Source organism: Erithacus rubecula (assembly GCF_903797595.1).
Source record: "Erithacus rubecula genome assembly, chromosome: 1".
Lineage (NCBI taxonomy): Eukaryota > Metazoa > Chordata > Aves > Passeriformes > Muscicapidae > Erithacus > Erithacus rubecula.
The window spans coordinates 102188222-102207253 of NC_136658.1; the positions used below are offsets into that span (position 1 = coordinate 102188222).

The 19032-nt window shown below is 34.5% G+C and overlaps 1 protein-coding gene across 12 annotated transcripts in view; it reads right to left on the minus strand.

Annotated features, from left to right (window-relative positions):
* DMD (dystrophin) overlaps nucleotides 1-19032 on the minus strand; it is a gene marked incomplete at its 3' end in the record, with an annotated part of 1131161 nt that overhangs the window by 232357 nt on the left and 879772 nt on the right. For all 12 annotated transcript variants that reach the window (XM_079310888.1, XM_079310881.1, XM_079310887.1 and 9 more), the window contains one exon: nucleotides 4287-4476. In XM_079310888.1, coding sequence (XP_079167014.1) covers nucleotides 4287-4476 — 190 coding nt within the window. The remainder of the gene's footprint in view (nucleotides 1-4286; nucleotides 4477-19032) is intronic.

Below are 19032 nucleotides of genomic sequence, written 5' to 3' on the forward strand. Positions count from 1 at the left end.
AACATTTTGCAAGCTATGTAATAGCACAAAAGCATTCTCCAGTTACTGTTTACTTAGATGTCACATGCAGTATTCTTTGTCAGATTTCAGTGAAAAAAGTCTGTGATTATATTCATCTACAGACTTAATGTTAACTGATTGCATTCATAAAGTAACAGGATAAATCCACACTAGCTCCAAAATTGTATCTAATATCTCATAAGCTGTATAAAGTGTCACATACAATTATTGCTAAAAAGACACACCAGAAAAGTACTTCATACAATCATAGAATTCTTATGGTTGGAACAAATTTCAAAAACAATCAAGTCTAACCTTTAACCTAACACCACCAATTTCACCACTAAACCATATCCCTGGGTGACATGGCATCCAGGGATTGTGACTCAAGTACTTCCCTGGGAAGCCAGTGCTTGTTTCAACATTTGACAACTTTTCCTATGAGAAAATTTTTCCTGATACCAAATCTAAACACACCCAGGCACAACTTGAGGCCAATTCCTCTTAGGAGAAAGGACCAACTCCCATCTTGCTACAACCTCCTTTTAGCTGAAAGCCTGAGCTGCCTTTTCTCCAAGCTAAACACCCCCATATCCCTCAGTCATTCCTCATAAAACATGATTGGCTCCAGAGCTGAGCCCTGGGGAGCATTCCTGGTGTTTGTCTGGCAGCTGGATGTGACTCCACTCCCTGGGCACAGCCCCACAGCCAGTTTTTACCCAGCAAAAATTACCCATCCAAGCCATGAGCAGCTGGTTTCTCGAGGAGAATGCTGTGGAAGTTCTCTTCCACACAATCCAGAAACATCCTAGACTGCTTCTTCTCTGCTGTTTCTGCATTTCCAGAGGAGATCTGGTAAGTTGAAGCTCCCCACGAAAAAAAGGACTAGTGACTATCAAACTTCACCCATTTGCTTATAGAATATTTCGTCTTTCTCTTCATCCTGCTGGGAGCTCTATAACAGACTCCCACCAGAATATCTTGTTGGCCTTCCCCTGATTTTTAACCATAGACACTCCATCCTGTTCTCACTAAAGCATCAAGCTTTAGACAGTCAAAACACTTCCTTCCATACAGAGCTCCTTCTTTGCCTATCTCTCCTGAGAAATTTATCCACTGCACATTCCAGGTATGCAAGTCATCATATCCCTGAGATGGCAACTGTGCCATGGTTTTCCAGCTGCCCCATGGGTTCCAGCTCCTGCTGTTGGTTGTCCATGCTGTGTGCAGGTGGACTTTGGGCTACTGATCCCCCCACCTTTCTGCAGGAAGAGCCCCCCAACTCCTGTGTGACCATTCTCAGGTGCTTCCACAGTGTTTTGCTCATCAATAACTTTTGTGTCTTTGCAGCCACATGGATCTCCAGCCCCAAAGGACCTCATAGCACACAGTCCCCAAATATGCAGTCCCCAGGCTTATCTCAGCTGAGCCTGGCTTTATATCTTTCTCCCTTCAAATGCAATTTACTCTTTACTAAACCCTGATAACTCCTGTGCAAAGATCCTTGTCCCCCTTTGGGACAGATGTACCCCATCTGTCACCAGCAGGCTTGGTGTCATGTAAACAGACCCACAATTATAATTAACACAGCTGAGAGTTTGTTTCACTAGATGTATGAAAGCAGAAAGTGAAATTAATTTTCATCTCCCTCATATGGTTACTTAACAAACCAGCCCTCAGGAGGACACATGATGCATTTCAACTAGGAAAAAAAAGCAGCAGCACATAATTACACAACTCCTTGGAGTAATGGGTTTGTATCCTTGAAAATTCTCCAGAAAGTATTCTAACTGTGTGAATCAACTCAACTATTACACTGCTGTCAGTTCAGACAAATGATGCATGCAAATACATGCTTGTACAAACAAACAGGGTGTTTATAATGCAACATTTTAATATAATTACATCATCAGGTAATTAGAATGTGCAGTTATATAAGTCTCACCTTTCTCCTTCTGCTACTGAATGAACTGCTAACTACTAAGGAAAGATTAATCTTTATTAGTGACAATTCAGTTAATGGTTTCTGAACATGAAAAGAAAAACAAGTGCCTAAAACATGAGATTTTCCTAGACTAGCAACTGCTGCTATATAAAAAGTTTCTGTACAGCACCATTATTGTCCTAATTGTTTAAAGAAATATGATAAAGTTTGAAAGTGTAAAGCAGAAAACCGAAAGATCACTAAAAGTGAGATAAACATCTATACGACAAGGATGCAAATCTACTACTGAACTCAGAAACTTAGGTTTTTCATTATTGTGTAGAAAATAATTTATCAAAATACTGGTTTACACCCAGTGGTTAAAAATATCAGATTAAAACAGAATTGTAAAATTTCAAGAGTCCTAGTGACTATTTTCACATTTTCCAATTCTATGGAACTGCATAAAGAGCAAGACACAGACTGCAAATCTAAATCCATTTGTTATATTTGACCATAAATTCTTTGCATTCTAACAAACTCAGGGAGTCAAAGTTACTTTAATCTTTAATAGCTGATCTTTAATCAGAAAGCACCATTTTATTTCACCTCCTAGGAACTGAATTCGGACTGGCTGGTGAGAAAAAAAAAGAGAAAAAAAAAAAAAAAGAAAAAAAAGAAAAACTTCATATGGGGAAAAAAACCTTATGTTGGAAAATTCTAATCCTGACTGAAAACATTTAGGATTTTTTCTGTGCTGGGGCAGGGCTTGCATACAAGGCTTGCATACTTTTACTACACATACTGGATGATAACAAACCACATTGACACATGGATTGTAAGGAATATGTCTGTTTTAATACTTGTACAGTTTACATAGTGAGTTTCTTGAAATACAGTCATTGCCTGATGTGTTATGTAAGGTGAGAATATTTCTGACCCACAATATAGGGTTTAAAAAAAAAGCTTATCACTATTTATGTTTTATGTAGCTGATTGTTTGGATTTGTGAGCAGTAACTCCTTCCCACAAAGAACATTAATACATACTTCTGAGACTTCTGTGACTTAGTAAAGCTCCTTTTTGTCTGAATCCTTTATATGCATAAACTGTGTGCAAACTGCACATTTATGTCATGTTCTTGCTTTTCATCTTTATACATCAAAGTGAATTGTGAAAGAGAACTGCCACAAGCAGGGTGTGAAGTCTGAAAGAATCAATGCAGCAATACCAGAGAAACAGAATGAAAAGCCATACTCTCTTTCCTGATCATTCTGTTGGCATAATAAAATTGTTCTATTGATAAAATTGTGCTCCATTACCCATTTTTAGCAAATAGATAGACAATATCTGCAATGTTATCAGGAAACTCTACCTGTTTGAACAAAAAGCTTTCACAATAAAGATTTGATACAGAGCACTGGGTTATGACTACTGCACATATTACTCATCATAATAAATGAATTTATTTTACTGCTAATAATTCTTGAACTACTATGTGAATTTAATCCTTTTTTTTTAATCACTTATAACTAAATTTTTCACTGCATATTTTTCATCAATAAATAAACTAAGGCATAGAGTATCTAGTGCTTTAAAGCTCCAGTGTTGAACTTCCTGCCAAAATCAAAATCATGCACTATGAGTGAATATGAGAAAATTCTTCACTGAAAAGGTCACTGAGCTTTGGAAGAGGCTGCCCAGGGCAGTGGCTGAGTCAGCATCCCTGGAGCTACTAAGAGATGTGTAGATGTGACACTTGAGGACATGGTTTAGTGATGGTCTTGGCAGTTCTTGGTTAATGGTTGACTTGATGATCTTAAAGGTCATTCCAACCTAAACTCTTACATGATTCTATCAATACTGGAATAAATGGTACTGCCTTCCAAACAGCCAATCAACCTCATATGCAAGAAATTTAAGACCTCAAGCAGACACATCTGTATTCCTCTCAATAACTGTAGTGAAGAAAACACAATGGAAGTATAACAACATAGTTTAACAACACCATCTCAACTAATTAATTTTGTTTCTCCTTAGGATTCTCTGGAACACTAAATACAATATTATCTCTCTTTAAGATTTTTTTTTCCCCCAGAGGAAAATAACTGTATGAGAACTGTCCAGGCATTTCCTATGAAAATTTGCATCGTTATCTCTTTTTATTACTGCAACGGAGCGTGTTGACAATAGACTACCAAATTACCATTTCTCATGTATTTGAAAGTAATGGAGAAAAACTAATTCAGTTAAGCTGCAAAGAAAAAACTTGATGCAAATTACATAACTTCTATAAATATCAGATATGCTTGATAAACTCTCATGTTTGTCAAATGCTTCTATACTGAAGTGCTTGGCTTACCTGCCACTGTTTCATGAGGTCCCGAACCATTTTGGCATCCTCTAGTGTCTTTTCTTTGTGTGTAGCATCCTGCAGGACATTTGCAGTTGTTTCAGCTTCTGTAAGCCAAGCAAGGAACTTTTCAAGATCCAGGTAGAATTGCTGCAACATTCTCAGGGCTGATTCCAGAGCTGCTTCACGTTCACAAACCCTGCACAAGTACAAATAATCAAATACAGCACTCTTTGGAAGAAAACAAGCCTAAATCATTAAATTAAAATATAACAAAGACACACTAATATTTTTCATGTAACAGTCAAGGAAAGTTTGCCAATACATTAGCTGCAGAACTTATACTGTATGTCTGCCAGGTAGAGTTCTTTTTTTATATTTTTACCTGAGAAGTAATAAGTGGAATCCGTGTGATACAAAATTAAGTAAAATCAGTTCTTTCAAAGCACTATGTCTAAAATATGCACAATTGAAAATCAGAAGTGATTCCCTGGTTTTGTTTTAACAAAATATCATTTTCTTACGCTACAGTGGAAATACTAATTTATTTTTAGAAATCACAAAATAGTTCCTGGCTTCTGCATGATATGATAAATTCAGTGATTAATTTTCATGTCTTGAAACATTTGGAGATTGTGTTCAACACTTCAGATCATTACAACACTGAAGTTTGTGGTGGGCTTTGTGTTTTCTTTATTATTTTTTAATTTATTATTTTATTTTCAATTTGAATGTGATAAATTATGAGGATTATCTTTATTAGTTACAGGATAAAATACAATTTGCAAACTCAAAGGGTATCTTATTTATGGGGAAGGTCTAACTCAGATTAGGAAAGAACACTAAAGATTTCAGCACCTCTGGTGCTGAAAAAGACATTAAAGCAGATCTGTGTTATATCATCATTCATGTGCAATGAAGGTGTCATGTATTTACTGATTTTTTTGCTTTGAACTTAAGCAAAGTATGGATTGAGAAACATAAGCAGCTGAGTATTACATTGTTTATTAACAAAAATCTGTCAGGGTTATTACCTATTGTACTACATGGATATTTGTTTAACATCAACATGATGTCAAATAATTTTTTAAGCTCTGAAAATATTTAATAAGGTCATTTGGTAATGTGAATTACTTCAAGTGGAATGAATGCACTTTGGTGCACACCTATGTTCAGTCTACACATCTGTGGTGGTCTTCACATAACTCAAGAGATTTCCTGCCTAGCTATTCAGGGAGAGACTAAGATACTGGATTCTAGAAGACATTTAACAAGTTGTAATTAATCAGAGGATGTAATGAAATTTTCAGGTGCTGATCTCTCTTTCTAATCCTGTTTCCTGCCATGAAGTGGTTGTACTCCTTGTTAAGTAATGGTATCACCCTAAACCCCAGTTCACTAGTGGAAGTGAGAGAAGAAAACAAATACCTACCACAACAAGTTTTGTAAAGTGGCACTGACTTAACATGTTTTTTGACAAGAATATAGTTAAATTGCAGCAGAGTATAGTAAAAACAGAAAAAGTCAGTCAGAGTACAGGCAAGGACAACCATTACAGGAAAAAAAAATATCCTCCCTGAGAGACTAATGTCACAAGAAATGCCATATTTCTATTATATTTTTAATCTTTTGACATCTTATTTGTTTTTCCCAACCATTTTGTTAAAAAAGGCTTATTTTTCATTCAAAATATGAGAAAACTATTGAATGCCTCACTATAAACTCATCTATCCATTTAAAGTTTAAAAATGGACTGGATTTTCACCTCAGTTGCACCTGGTGGCACTACAAGAACTCTCCACATCATGGCACAGCTTAGCCTGCAGCATTAGCATGTGTCCCCAGGGGCTGTCAGGAGGAAACACTCAAACACAGAATGGTGAACATGATCTTTTCCCAGGTTTATTCTATGTGGGCATATACTCTTCAAATTTAAAATAAGTGTAATGAAAGAATTTGTTGTTCTTTTTTAAACTAAAGAATAATTATGTAGAAATTACATCTAAATATACTAGCAATATGCATTAAAAGATAAGACATAAATTTTTTTACCTGGAAAAGTCTATATTGACCTATTTACCACTTTTAGCTCAAAACCAGCATTACATTTATTCAACACAACTTGGAGATGGGATACAATTGCATGAACTAAATGTATTTTTTTCCAGTTTTTCAGAGCACAATTCTAAAATGTGCTTTATAGCATTATTCTAATTCAATTTACAGTGTGCAGCTTGGTAGTTAATAGCCTTTGCAGAATCACATAAAACATTTTTTTTCCATGCAGTTCCTTCATAGCATGAGAGGTAAATTTTTTACTAGTGTACACCTAGATTCCTATAAATACCTAGCAATACTCTAATAATAACATTCTGCAAATACACAGTGAGATTGAAAAAAATAAATAAAACACAAGCACAGATATGAAAAAGATATTCAAAGGGAGAGCAATTCAAAGGATTACTCAAAATCAGAATTTGTGTTTTAGAGAAACTCTCAGCTTCCTGAAAAAATATGGTATTTTATTGATCTGGGCAACGAATGAAGTTTTTATCATGAAAAATCTTCTATGATGCACAGAAATCTTATGGCACATAATTCTCTCAGTCTTCAGAAATGTGTTTCTTATCTATAAGTATATTAATACATCCACCAGAAAATATGTAGTACTTTGCACTTTAAATTTTGGTACAGCTAACATGCAATAAACATACAGCTACATTGACTGTTCTGCAGCATCTCAATAAACTTCACTCTACTTGGCTTTCTCACTATGAAAGTATGAATTCAGATTGAGAAAAGAAGGTCTAAACATCAAGAATAAAACAGCATCAAACCCAGCATATACTAAATTGCACAGAATCATAGGGGTTAAAGAAATACATATATTGAAAAACACTATTACACAAACCAAAATAAAGATGCTTTCTTTTCAGTCTGTATTATCCAGGTAAGTTTGATTTCATAGTGAGTGCAAACAGGGAGAAAATAATGTGAAGTAATCAGAACTATATTTTAGTGTATATGGAAGACTACACAGTACAAACACTACAGCAGACTCCTAAAAATACTAAAAGATAATAACAGTATTAAAAAAAAATAATGGAATAATCATTATTTAATCTGTTACACTATGATATAAGAATAATTACAAAGTGTATAAGCAAAAAATTCTTATTCAAGGAAGAATCCTAAAGGGAGGACTCATTTTCATCTAGACACCCAGAGGACAGGCAAACTACACTCCCTCTATAAATCATGGATGCAGCATTTCTGGAATGCCAGACAAGGTCAGAGTAAACTATTTCTCCTATAACCTGTAATTTAGAAAATTTTGATTTTATACAAGCCTTCATTTTTTTTTATGTCTAAAAGCAGGCAAGCTGGTCCTCAACCATCCCTGCAAATTTGATTTTTAAGAACTAGTGGCATCAATGACAATGGACTCACCAACTCTAGCTGTCACATGAGCTTTGTTGCAGGACAGAAGTTTTGATGGTCTTTTAAGTACGTGTCAGCTGAAGGCTTTGAGTTGAGGGGATAATGTCAGAGGATGTGAGTCAAGAATTTGTGTGAACATTTATACTGCCAGGAAGATGTTTTTAAGGATTTTTTAAAAATCCACAAAAAAGGAAATTTACCAGTCTCTGTTTCAGGCCATTGCTGTTGTGCTGAGAACTTTTAAAGCTAATAGCAATATACAAATATATATATGAAGGCACAAATTATCTTCTCAGAATGTTCTGTGATTCTGTGATTGAAATTACTGCAGGAGTGCTTCATTCAGCTCTACCCAATCCCCTACAACACAAGGAATACAGTGTTTACAGAGGCTCTGCAAGTGTGAATATCAGATTTTTCTTCAACTGTAGTGTTTGCTAATATTTGGAGTGAATCATTCACGTTTTATGAGTATCTGTGTATTTTAAACTGCAGTGCTTATTCACAGTACGAGACACATTGCGAAGGTCAGTGTGTGAATAATGCTTTGAGATGCTCAGAAAACAGCACATGCAGTAAGTGCAGAGAACAAACTAACACATTTCTGTTCCCCAGGTATTTCTTTAAAAACAATAAAAGTAAAGCAACTCTGTATCATTCAGTGTTCAATAGATCACTAAATCACATTTCTATCTGCAGACTGCAGTGATCTAAAATTATCTCACTGACATATAAAATAAAATATCCTGGACTACTGTCTGACAAAGCATCAGGAAATGGTTTTATTTCTATAGTTCATGTGGTTCTCTATAATTTTATTTTCTCTTTTCTAATAGTACAGTTCCATACAATTAAAAAAATAAATTTAAAAGTTACCTGAATTTCCTATATCCAACTATCACAGAAAATTTGAACTACATGCATGTTTTTGTTAATGCTGGAAAAAAGTTTGCACCTTTTTCATGAGTTTTGTATCCCTTCTACCAATGTAAAAAAGGAACAATTGCAAAACTTTATTGGAATATTTAATTTTTACTACTAAATAAATTTAAGCTCTGGTAACTCTTCTTCAGCTGCTTTAACTCAGACTGATAAAGAACCTATCAAAGAGGCAGAATAATTTAACCTCAGATAAAGCTGGGACACAAAGAGATGTCAGATATGAAAATTAAATTATTAAAATAACTATTATTAATATAATTTTGAAATGCAAGTTCAAAATAAATCATATTCATTAATTTTGGGACTACTGGCTAGAGGAAGTTTCTTTCAGAATCTAGGTGCTATATTCTACAGAGACAGCTAAAGTTAATAATACATGCTAGTAAAGTGATGAATGTGCAGTTTAACTCTGGAAAGCCTGATACAACATTCAGTAGGGAAAATTACATTGGGACAGCATTTTAAGTATTCTTTCCTGTATTATTCTGGATGTCAACTAGCTTAACAACACAGTAAGGGACATAGGATTTTTCCAGTAGTACAATATAAATGCACCTTTTTAGTTTGACCATCTGAACAGAGATACTAGGTTTTGTAGGTGAGGATATACATTTTTTGAGTGAACTTTATATATGCAAACTTATGTCCTACTGTCACTATTTTGTCTGGCTTGCTGGAAAATGTTGTTAACCAAATTAATTTTACAATACTGGAGATTGCTCAACTGTGTGCAACTCTACCTCTGAAATAATTTTGTTGCAAAATGGCTAGAAAGCCTCAAATTGTAACCTAATAAAGCTACAACATCAGCATCCAAATCACTTGAGATCAGCATTCACATGTAGCTGACATACATCCACAGCCCCTTATCCTCTCATTATTCTGAGTGAGGAACCAGGAAAGCTTTGGTGTGCTGGTACAGAATTTTGTGCTCTAAAGACAGGCTTGGGAACTGGCTGGGTATCAGCCAGCAGATGGTGAGAAATTGCATTGTGCATCACTTGGCTCTTTTGGGTTCTGTTACTCTCTCTCCCTCTCCAACATTAATTGTAAATCTACAATTATTATTAATAATAACATTAGCAGCTATATAGTATACTTCCAACACCCCAACTCTCCATCCCCCCCAATAATTAAATTGTTTTCATCTCAACCCAGGAGAATTAGCTTTTCTTTCTAATTCTTCTTGCTGTAGGGAAGTTCACAAGTAGTTGATGGTACTGAGTTGCTGGCTGGGGCTGAACCTCAACAGTGCAGTGTTTCTCTCTGTCTTACACTAATTTCTTAACAACTTGATCTACTGCCTGAGAGCTGACTTGGTGTCTTCAGATAAGCTGAAGGGCATCTCTGTCTTGGCTGCACTATCCATATTTATAACAAACGAATAACCAGTGATATAATTTTACATTCCAGATGTAATTTGGCATACAGAGAGATTAAGTGCAACAGCTGGTTCACAATAAACACAGAAAGGCTGCTCTCTGCTGATTCTCTTTGCTTCTGCAGGAAGGAAGAGCAAAAGCCCTCAATGTTCCCATGCTCTGATTGGAACTCAGAATGTCTTATGGACAAAATCACGCTCTTTTCCTGGCAATCACAGTTTCATAAATTATGAAACTTTCTTCAGACACAAAAATTAGAACATCCTAAAACATTTCCTGATCATAGTGGTAAGCCCATAGTCTGTCTTTTCTTAAAAATCTGCTGAGATAAAGTGGGAAATACTTCAATGAAGAGTTGCTCACTCTACTAAACAAGATGGAAGTAGTTTTTCCTGAACAGTTTTCATATTATAAATCACTTCAAAACAAGAAAATATGCTTCTCAAGTTTCTGTACTTAGGAAAATGGATGCAGCAAGAGAAGGGAAATTATTTCTTTTGCTACTATGTAATGACTAGCTTGTTTCTAGACTTGTACCTCTCACAGACCTTCTTGAAATAACCAGGACTAGTATGAAAATAAAAAAATCATCAACCTTTCTCGCAGCATTTTCCTCTGAACTACTTTCTTTGTACTAAAGATACTAAATAAATTTGAAGACATATTTTTGAATTTAGATTGTTTGTCCCATACATTTCTTTTTAAAGCACAACAGATATTGAATAGAAAAAAAGAGAAAAAAAATCCATCCCAAACCCTGCATATATCCATTAAGTTTCAGATTAGCCTTGGATAATAATCCCCCATGTATACTACATCATTTTTTATGAAGAGTTTTAGAAGAGTTGCTAAAAACAAAGGAATTTTAACCCCCTGGGAAGCAAAATCTGGACTTCTGTATAGAACCTTTAAACAAACCCTTTATAATTAAGCACCTGACAACATCAGCACATGTGTCATCCTGTAGGAAAACTTCTCATCAGCCTTCTTCTGTCTCTTCTTATAATCTATTCACTTATGGGATCCTACATTCCCAAAATGCATGGGATAAAAAAGAGGCAGAGTTAGAGGAAATGTTTTTTAACAGGTTTTTCTTGCCCCAATTACTTTTGTCTCTTTTTCCCAGCTTGCCTTGGCATAGGTTAAGAATATATAAAAACATATTATAAGTGTACATCTCCTTTATGCTCATCATAACCATAGATTAGCACCCTTACATGGTGAGCTACAGAACAATCATTAATGAAACTAAGGGGATTCCTTCATAATTTCAATCAATTCCAGGTTATCTTTTATGCTATTGAAAATAGTTGATGTTTACTTGTGATTTTTAATCTTCTGATAAATTTTCATTAAAGTCAATTGTCTTCCAGAGAGTAAATCGTAACTGTTACCAGATTAAAGAGAAGAGAATCTGAAAAACACTCCACAATCACAGACATATGAGGTATCATTAAAAATTATTTTTAGACTCAGAATGATATTCTGATTCATTCACTCCAGAGAGTTTTCTAAATAGCCCTCAATCAAAATTGAAGTATTTTAAGGAAGTATCTTAAACCACTAAATAGTAATAAAAAAAAAATAAAATCCAAAGGAAAGGAAAAAAAAACCCCACCAAAATCCAACAGAACAAACAACCCAGCAACACTCCCCCCTCCATGTACCCCAGTTCTCTGAACTCATAGAACAGATTCCAGTCTAATCCTTATATAATTTAATTAAAGCCCCAATAAGACATGAGAAAACAATATTTAAGAATTCTGTTACTCCCATTGAATAGAGAAGTCAGAAAAAGAATAAATCCCAAAATCAAAACTTAAACCAAACAGACAAAACTAGTCTCTTATTCTACCAAAAGATGCAAAAAAGATTATTGTTCTGTTTGTCTTCTTCATACTTCATGGTCTATAATGCATAGAATTAAATTTTTTCTTGCATTCCAAAACATATTCTTTCAAAATTCCAAGGCAGTCAATAATACCATTTAATAAACAGCATATTAATTACTCAAATGCAATTTAGTAAGATAAAATCTTTGCTTTCTAAGACAGTGAAGTATAATTAAAACTGATTATGAAATTAATTATATTCTAAAGGCACTTGTTTTCTTAGCCTTACTTACTGCAGAAACAACTAGATTTAATAAAACTGTGAAATGCACTGATGGCATTACATGAAATCAATTAGAGCTCACAAAGGATACTATTAAACTGTTAGTGTAGTTTTCATTTGAGCATCAGCCTCTGAGGGCTGAACTCCATGGCCCAGCAAAAAAGTGATTTGCTACCATGCAAGAGAGAGAAGCCTCAATTCCAGGCTGGAAAACTTGTCTGGCAGCACTTACAGTTCTTATTGTACCATGCATCATATTAAGTAACACTAAATAAACACTTAGATAAACACACTCATTATTTTTTCCCCTCTAAAACATGGGCCTCAAGTAGTACTCACATTACACAAAGATGCTGGCAGATCAAACTGACTCAATATATTTTAAAACATGTCTTCTGTTGACATATTTTAAGAAGCATAAAATGCTAACCAGAAAAAGAAAAATAGCTCTGTAAAATTCAGGTCAGAAGCCGCTGGTAACAAAAACTGGTTATCATCAGAGTAAGAAGGAAAGAAGACAGCCTGCCTACTGCCTCTCCTATTTATACAATCTAATAAAAAATATTAGTTTCAAAGAACCATTCCATACTTTATTTTTATTTTTCACTCTTCAGGAGGTTTCAGACTCCCATGGAAAACTGAAATATGGAATAAGTTCTGCACTATAAGGAGATAATCTGATTAAAATAGATCTGCTGCAGAAAGATGGTAAAACACGAGGAACTGCAACTAGAGGTAATATGAGAATATAGAGAAATACCAATAATTTATCATTATGGAGATTCAATAACATGGAAAGAAACTACAGCTGTAGTTCTGTTCCTCAGGATTATGCAAATATAAATAAATAATTAAGTAGTGAATTTCCAGAGCCCAGTTCAGCAAATTCAGATGGTGTTCAACTCACTCTCAGTTCAACAGAACTTCAGTATGTGTTTGATACAAAAGCCTTACAGAGAAAATCCTAACTCCACTGAGGATGAATGGCTAACCTTCAGCTGACTTCAAAGGGAACAGGATGTTCTCTGATAGTTCTACCTCTATTCTTTTTTGGATGAATTTCAAAGACAAAATTCTTAGCAGAAGAAATCATAACCCTTCAAACAACAATTCTGGACCATTTAATAGAGTGGAGAGAGACATAAATACACCAAAATTCTAAGTCTGGGAGTGAGGAAGTCTATTCTGCTACGCAGAGACAAGACAAAAATGGATAAAACTTAAACTTCATGTGCTCACAGGAAATTATGTCATCCAAATCTTTCTCTTAAATAGTGTATGATTTGCATGTTTCCTTCCTTCCTAATGATTTTTTTTTTTAATAGTTATCAGGTGCTTACATTAAAAATATACTTGATTTAGCTTGCTTGAGATCTATAATTTTGCACTCACTGCCATGCAAGTATCCTCTATGTATTACAGATAATTTATCCAACATCTGAGGAGATGTGTTTCTTTTCCCTAACATATGTCTACCCGTTCTTAAACCACTTTCCAAATTTAAGTAATAGAAATGTGCACATAACTGATGCATTCATCAGTTTAGCTGGTGATTCAGCTTTACTTCAGCTTATACAAAGAAATCCATAAAGCATACCATAACCTCTTTACAAGCAGCTATTTGGGAAGCAAGTCAAGGATGATGGTTTTGTTGCAGAAACTTCTTGAATAAAACAAAGCTGAGACTGAAAGTATGCAATGTAATCAATGTAAATAATGTTCAACATTGAGCATTAGGAGCCTTTTCCAAGGAAGTAGTAAAAGGTGGTAGTGGGTGCAGTAACAAACCATTGGGGAAAAGGTATGAAGAGCAAAATGGCAAATTTATTCAGATTAGTCAAACCCAGAAGAAGTTGTGTAATTCCAAAAGGAGAAAAAAAAATCATCAGCAGAAAGCGCAGAAAGATTCTGTAGATGTGTTCAAAACAACAGATACAGCAAAGAATATTTAAACTCAGTATAATCTGACAGACTCTGAACTAGCAGAAGCCTTGAAGAAATTCAGTATTTTAAATCAAGACCAACAGCTTAATGAAGGTTCTAATACACATTAGCATCTGAAAGGTAGTAAAAAGGAAAGGAATTACTATTTATGTCCATCTTTAACTCACTCTCCTGAGACTAGGCTGGTACCTTGTCCCAGCCAGCAGAAAGGAGAGTAATATCAGACATAAAACCAGTGATATGATGGGAAAACTAAGTTAGCTAAAGCAAAATTTAATAAATACATTCCATACTTCTACTTTTATTTTCCCCAACACAAAATGAAATAACAGTGACAAATATCCACAGCCCCAAGGGCTCAGCACAGTATAAAAAGGAAGGGTGTCACTAAAGGCAGATCTGAACTATGATTTCTTAGTGCCATCTTATTGCACAAGTGTATTCTGCTGGTGCTTCCACAGGAAAAAAAATAAGGAAAGCACTGGAAGCACTGCCTCCTGCCCCTTGGAGTAAATCCTCATTTACAGGCAAGTGAAACTTACAGGTAAACTACCTCAAAACCTTGGAATCAGTGAAGGTATCTGGTTCATCAGTTCATGTCATTCATTAACAAAGCTGAAGCATCAACCTCAGACATGCTCCCAGCACACTCATGGAAATTTTGGAACAGTTTACCATTACTGATAGATAAATAAATAAACAGCATCATGTTTTTCAGATTTTAAGGCAAAAAATAACTGAACCTAGTATATATTAGCCATGTTGTGGGGCACAGAAAATGCATCCAAGTTAGATTTTAAAAATCCCAACACTAAATTAAACTCTAACTTGATGTGAATTAAAAAAAAACAAAACCAGAAACAAATCAAACAAATGTATAAGATATAGGAAAAAAATCAATAAAAGTAAATAGGGACAATAGCAAACATATAACACTACCAAGATAAAATGGAGAAAGTGGGAACTGGGTGTTGCAAGCTTGGCCCTTTAGGAACTTCAAAAAACATTTTTTTTGCCATAGATTTGCCATAAACTGTGTCAATAAAACAAGCAGAATCTTAGAAACACATGGCACGTTTTAAACAGATAAAAATAATACCAGGAAGTGGACCCATATAAAGCATTGCCACAAGGGACTGCTGTGATTGAGCAGATATAGCTCAGATATGTAACTGATTATGTACCTTGCACAAAAGAAGAACTTGCAGTAATGTCAGCTAGAATGATAGTTCCAAGAGCTATTATCTCTTATCATTTGCAGAAGATAATATTTTTTTTTATTTTGCAGTTTGCAGGAGATGTAATTCTTAGTAGCTGGGAAGTGCTCTACATTTCTTAAATTTGTCAGGGAATTGTAATAGGTCAGTTAAAATTGGGATATTGATCAAAATTTCATTAATATTGGATGACAAACAACATGAACATACAAAATAATTTTTTTCCTTTTCCCAAATTCCTTGCTTGCTTACTTACTGTTTTCCATTTTATGCACCTGTATCAGATACATCATAAATGCTTTACCCTCAAGATTTAAAATCCTCAGCAGAATCTCACCTGTCCTCAGCGATTTCTCACCATGTTCATTTTGGGACATGCAAGAAACCCACATTGCTGATTCTACTGCTTTCCTATCTGCCCTCAGTGTTGCCACTTCCCCAGATCTCTGCCTTGGTCAGCAGGAGTCACAAACATCAGCCTCTTGTGCCACTGATCCTTACCACAAATAATGGGGACTCATTATTTGTTGACTTCTTTGTGACTTTCTATAAAAACATGTGATTGAAATTTCAGTCATAACCACAAAAAAAAAAAAAAACAACAAAAAAAAAACCAAAAAAGGCAAGCACTGCTGTTGTCAAGTTGACACATTTGGTGGTAACTTCCAAAGAGAGATGAAGCATTTAACAGCAGACTGAATTATCCTCAGTTTCAAGCATGACTGACAAGCCAGCAAGGGGAAATCTTAAACTGCCTGCACAGCAGCTGAAGAAATACAAAAATACAGGGAAAACACCAGAGGAAAAAAAAAAAAAAAAAAAGCTATCACAAGAAAAACAATCCAAACAAAACATGACAACTAAGGTCAAATTCATTTTCCTGGCACTCTGCTAGTCCATCAGCTTTATTAATTTCTCTTCAGTTTGTTTTAAAAGACGTGATGCCTGATAAGGAGTCTATTGAGGGGACTGGAAAGACATTCATTTGCTCTATGAGCTATGGATGAGAGCAATAATCAGTTTGCTATAGTTGGTTAATTCATCTACAGGCAAATAGGAAATAGATTTAAGGTTAGACTTTCAGGGCACAGAGCAATAGCTTCTGCTCTTGTTCAAACAGAAACTATAATTTTCTAATTATGTCAGAAAATATCACTTTTAAAAGAAAGAACAGCACATTTGCCTTAATTTTCTAATGGGATGGGAACAAAAATTGACATTTCTATTCTTTCACAGATCAAACTTGTTCTTCCTTAGTACCTTGCTCCTCCTTCCTCTGCTGAATATGAAAAATTGGGAGATTTCTGAAATAGAGTACTTTGATATGTCCATCTTAAGCTTCAGTTATGATACAAGTCTGGCCACAAAACTGCTCTCACTCTAGAATCCTGTTCCATAAACTATTTAATGAATTTTTCCAGTTGAATTTCCCTTAAAAATCAGATTCATACTTAATTTCAATAGAAAGGACTAAAGAACATTTAACACACAGTAATTATAAACAAAGAAACATAATTTTTTTTTAATCAAGACCAAAAGAAAAAACCAAGAATGAGGAAAAGAAAAAAAATGAAATAATAAGTGCCTGAGCTGTAAAGAATGGTCCTCTAAACCCATTTCCAGCTTGGTTTCTGTTGGTAACTAGTTCACACTATTGGAAACTGATGGCCTCACTGCAAGATACCAGTCATATTCTCCTTTCTAATTATGAAAAATTAAATCATTAACACTGGAGTACAGTCAGAATATGATGCAAGTGATACCAAGGTCGTGGGTTCCATTCCTGTATGGGCTGTTCACTTAAGAGCTGGAATGGTTGATCTTTGTGGGTACCATATCTCAGAATATTATGTGATTCTGTGATTTAAAACCCAAAGCAACTAAGCTCTCAATGGGCTGAATTCATGGTGTCTAGAAATCTGAGCAAATTCTTCATGGAACAGACAAAATCTAGCCATTTAATTGAAAAACAGTTGCACTTTTTTTTGTGTGAGGTCATTTTTGTTTGTCTGTGAGAGGACTTAGTAGACCTCTTGATGATCTTCTGCATTTCTGGAAGGATAAAGATATTAGACTATATATATATATATGTATATAGACTATATTAATATTCAAGTGGTGGGAAAATTTAATTTCTTTAGACTCATGCTAAAACTTTTAAGCTTAAGTACCAAGGATACATAGATCCTTTTGTCAGATACTGTATTACTGATGGTATTCTCTCATGAAATAACACAAGAACTCTTTCCTTTTTATAATTGTAAACAAGTTTCTCAAAAATCACAGGAATATGTTCACAAATGTGAAAATGATGGATCACACAGCATTCTGGGTAGCACTACCTTTTCAGTGCATCCTACCAGCATTTTGAAAGCATATCCAAGACTCTACTCTCAAATACTAAACCAAAAACATTCACTACCACCAATTGAATTCTCATCTTGGATCTGATGTCAGTGCTGCACAAAAAAGTGCTGTCAGCTCAGTGGAAAGCTAAGATAAAACTAGAATATAAGCAGCTAAAATGACTTTCTAGATCTCCTGATCATATGAGCTTCATCTGGCAACTTCATTTACTTCTTTTAACAATTTTTTTCCTTATATGTGATGAAATGTCATCATTCTGAGGGGTATCAGGAAGAAAAAATAGCAAAGCATTGTTGACTGATGCCATTGCTAGTAAGACTGATATCATATTTCTGTACCTAAATATTTGCTTGAGATTGTAGGAGTTAGTAGAATGTCTTTCAAACCCATTGCCTCTCTTTTATCTATTGTCATTAAATAATCCCTCTGCACCAATTTTTTTGGAGCTGTGTTTTTAAAAAATAGATATATTAAGAAATGCTGTAAGTAAAACATAAGTCAAAAAATATAAATTTAATTCAAAGAATCTAAACCTTGCCATTCCCACCCTTCTTACAGTATTCATCTGAGGACTTCAAATAAAGGTAACAGAATAGAACCAAGAAAGCAAAAATAATTAAATCAGCCCATAACACTCTGCTAGAGAGCAACTTCTGAGAAGTGTGGAGTACTTTACTGAGAAATTTGTTTAATGAAAATGAAAGGCTTTTTATGCCCACTTGCCTATTAAGAAAGGCATGAGGACCCCATATAAAATTCAGACTTTTCAGAATAATTTCAGATTAAATGCTTTTTTGAAAATTTTGTCTGTTTTGTTCAAAATAATATTCAACAGTCTTACATCAGTTCTTCAGAATAAACATGTTGACATATGAAATTTTATGTTTACATATAGAATTGTGTTCTTGACATAATCTCAACTGTGTTACCTCAGATTGCAGAGGTTCACTTTGTTTAGTGTGATCATTTTTACTGGTGAAGTAAAAGTATTTAAGTCCTTAAAAATTTCATCCCAAGAGAAGTTCTCAAAGGCAGCATCTGACAAATATCTAGACTGAGAATTTCTTTGTTGAATAGTGCAAGCAACAAAGATAAATATATTATGAACATCTCTCACAAACCAAAAAAATTTCCCTATAATTACAGTATTTTCCACCAGAATTTACTATATAAATTTAGAACCCATTGCTAAATTGGTGTAAATAAAAAGCTTCAGCATGATATATTCATTGTAAAGAAGCAATCTCTCTTCATGTCTACTTTCTTTCAGCCTGACAAAATTATATTGAAAATTAATCAATAAATCATCACAGCATAATGATAAAAATGAAAATTATAATAGCATTT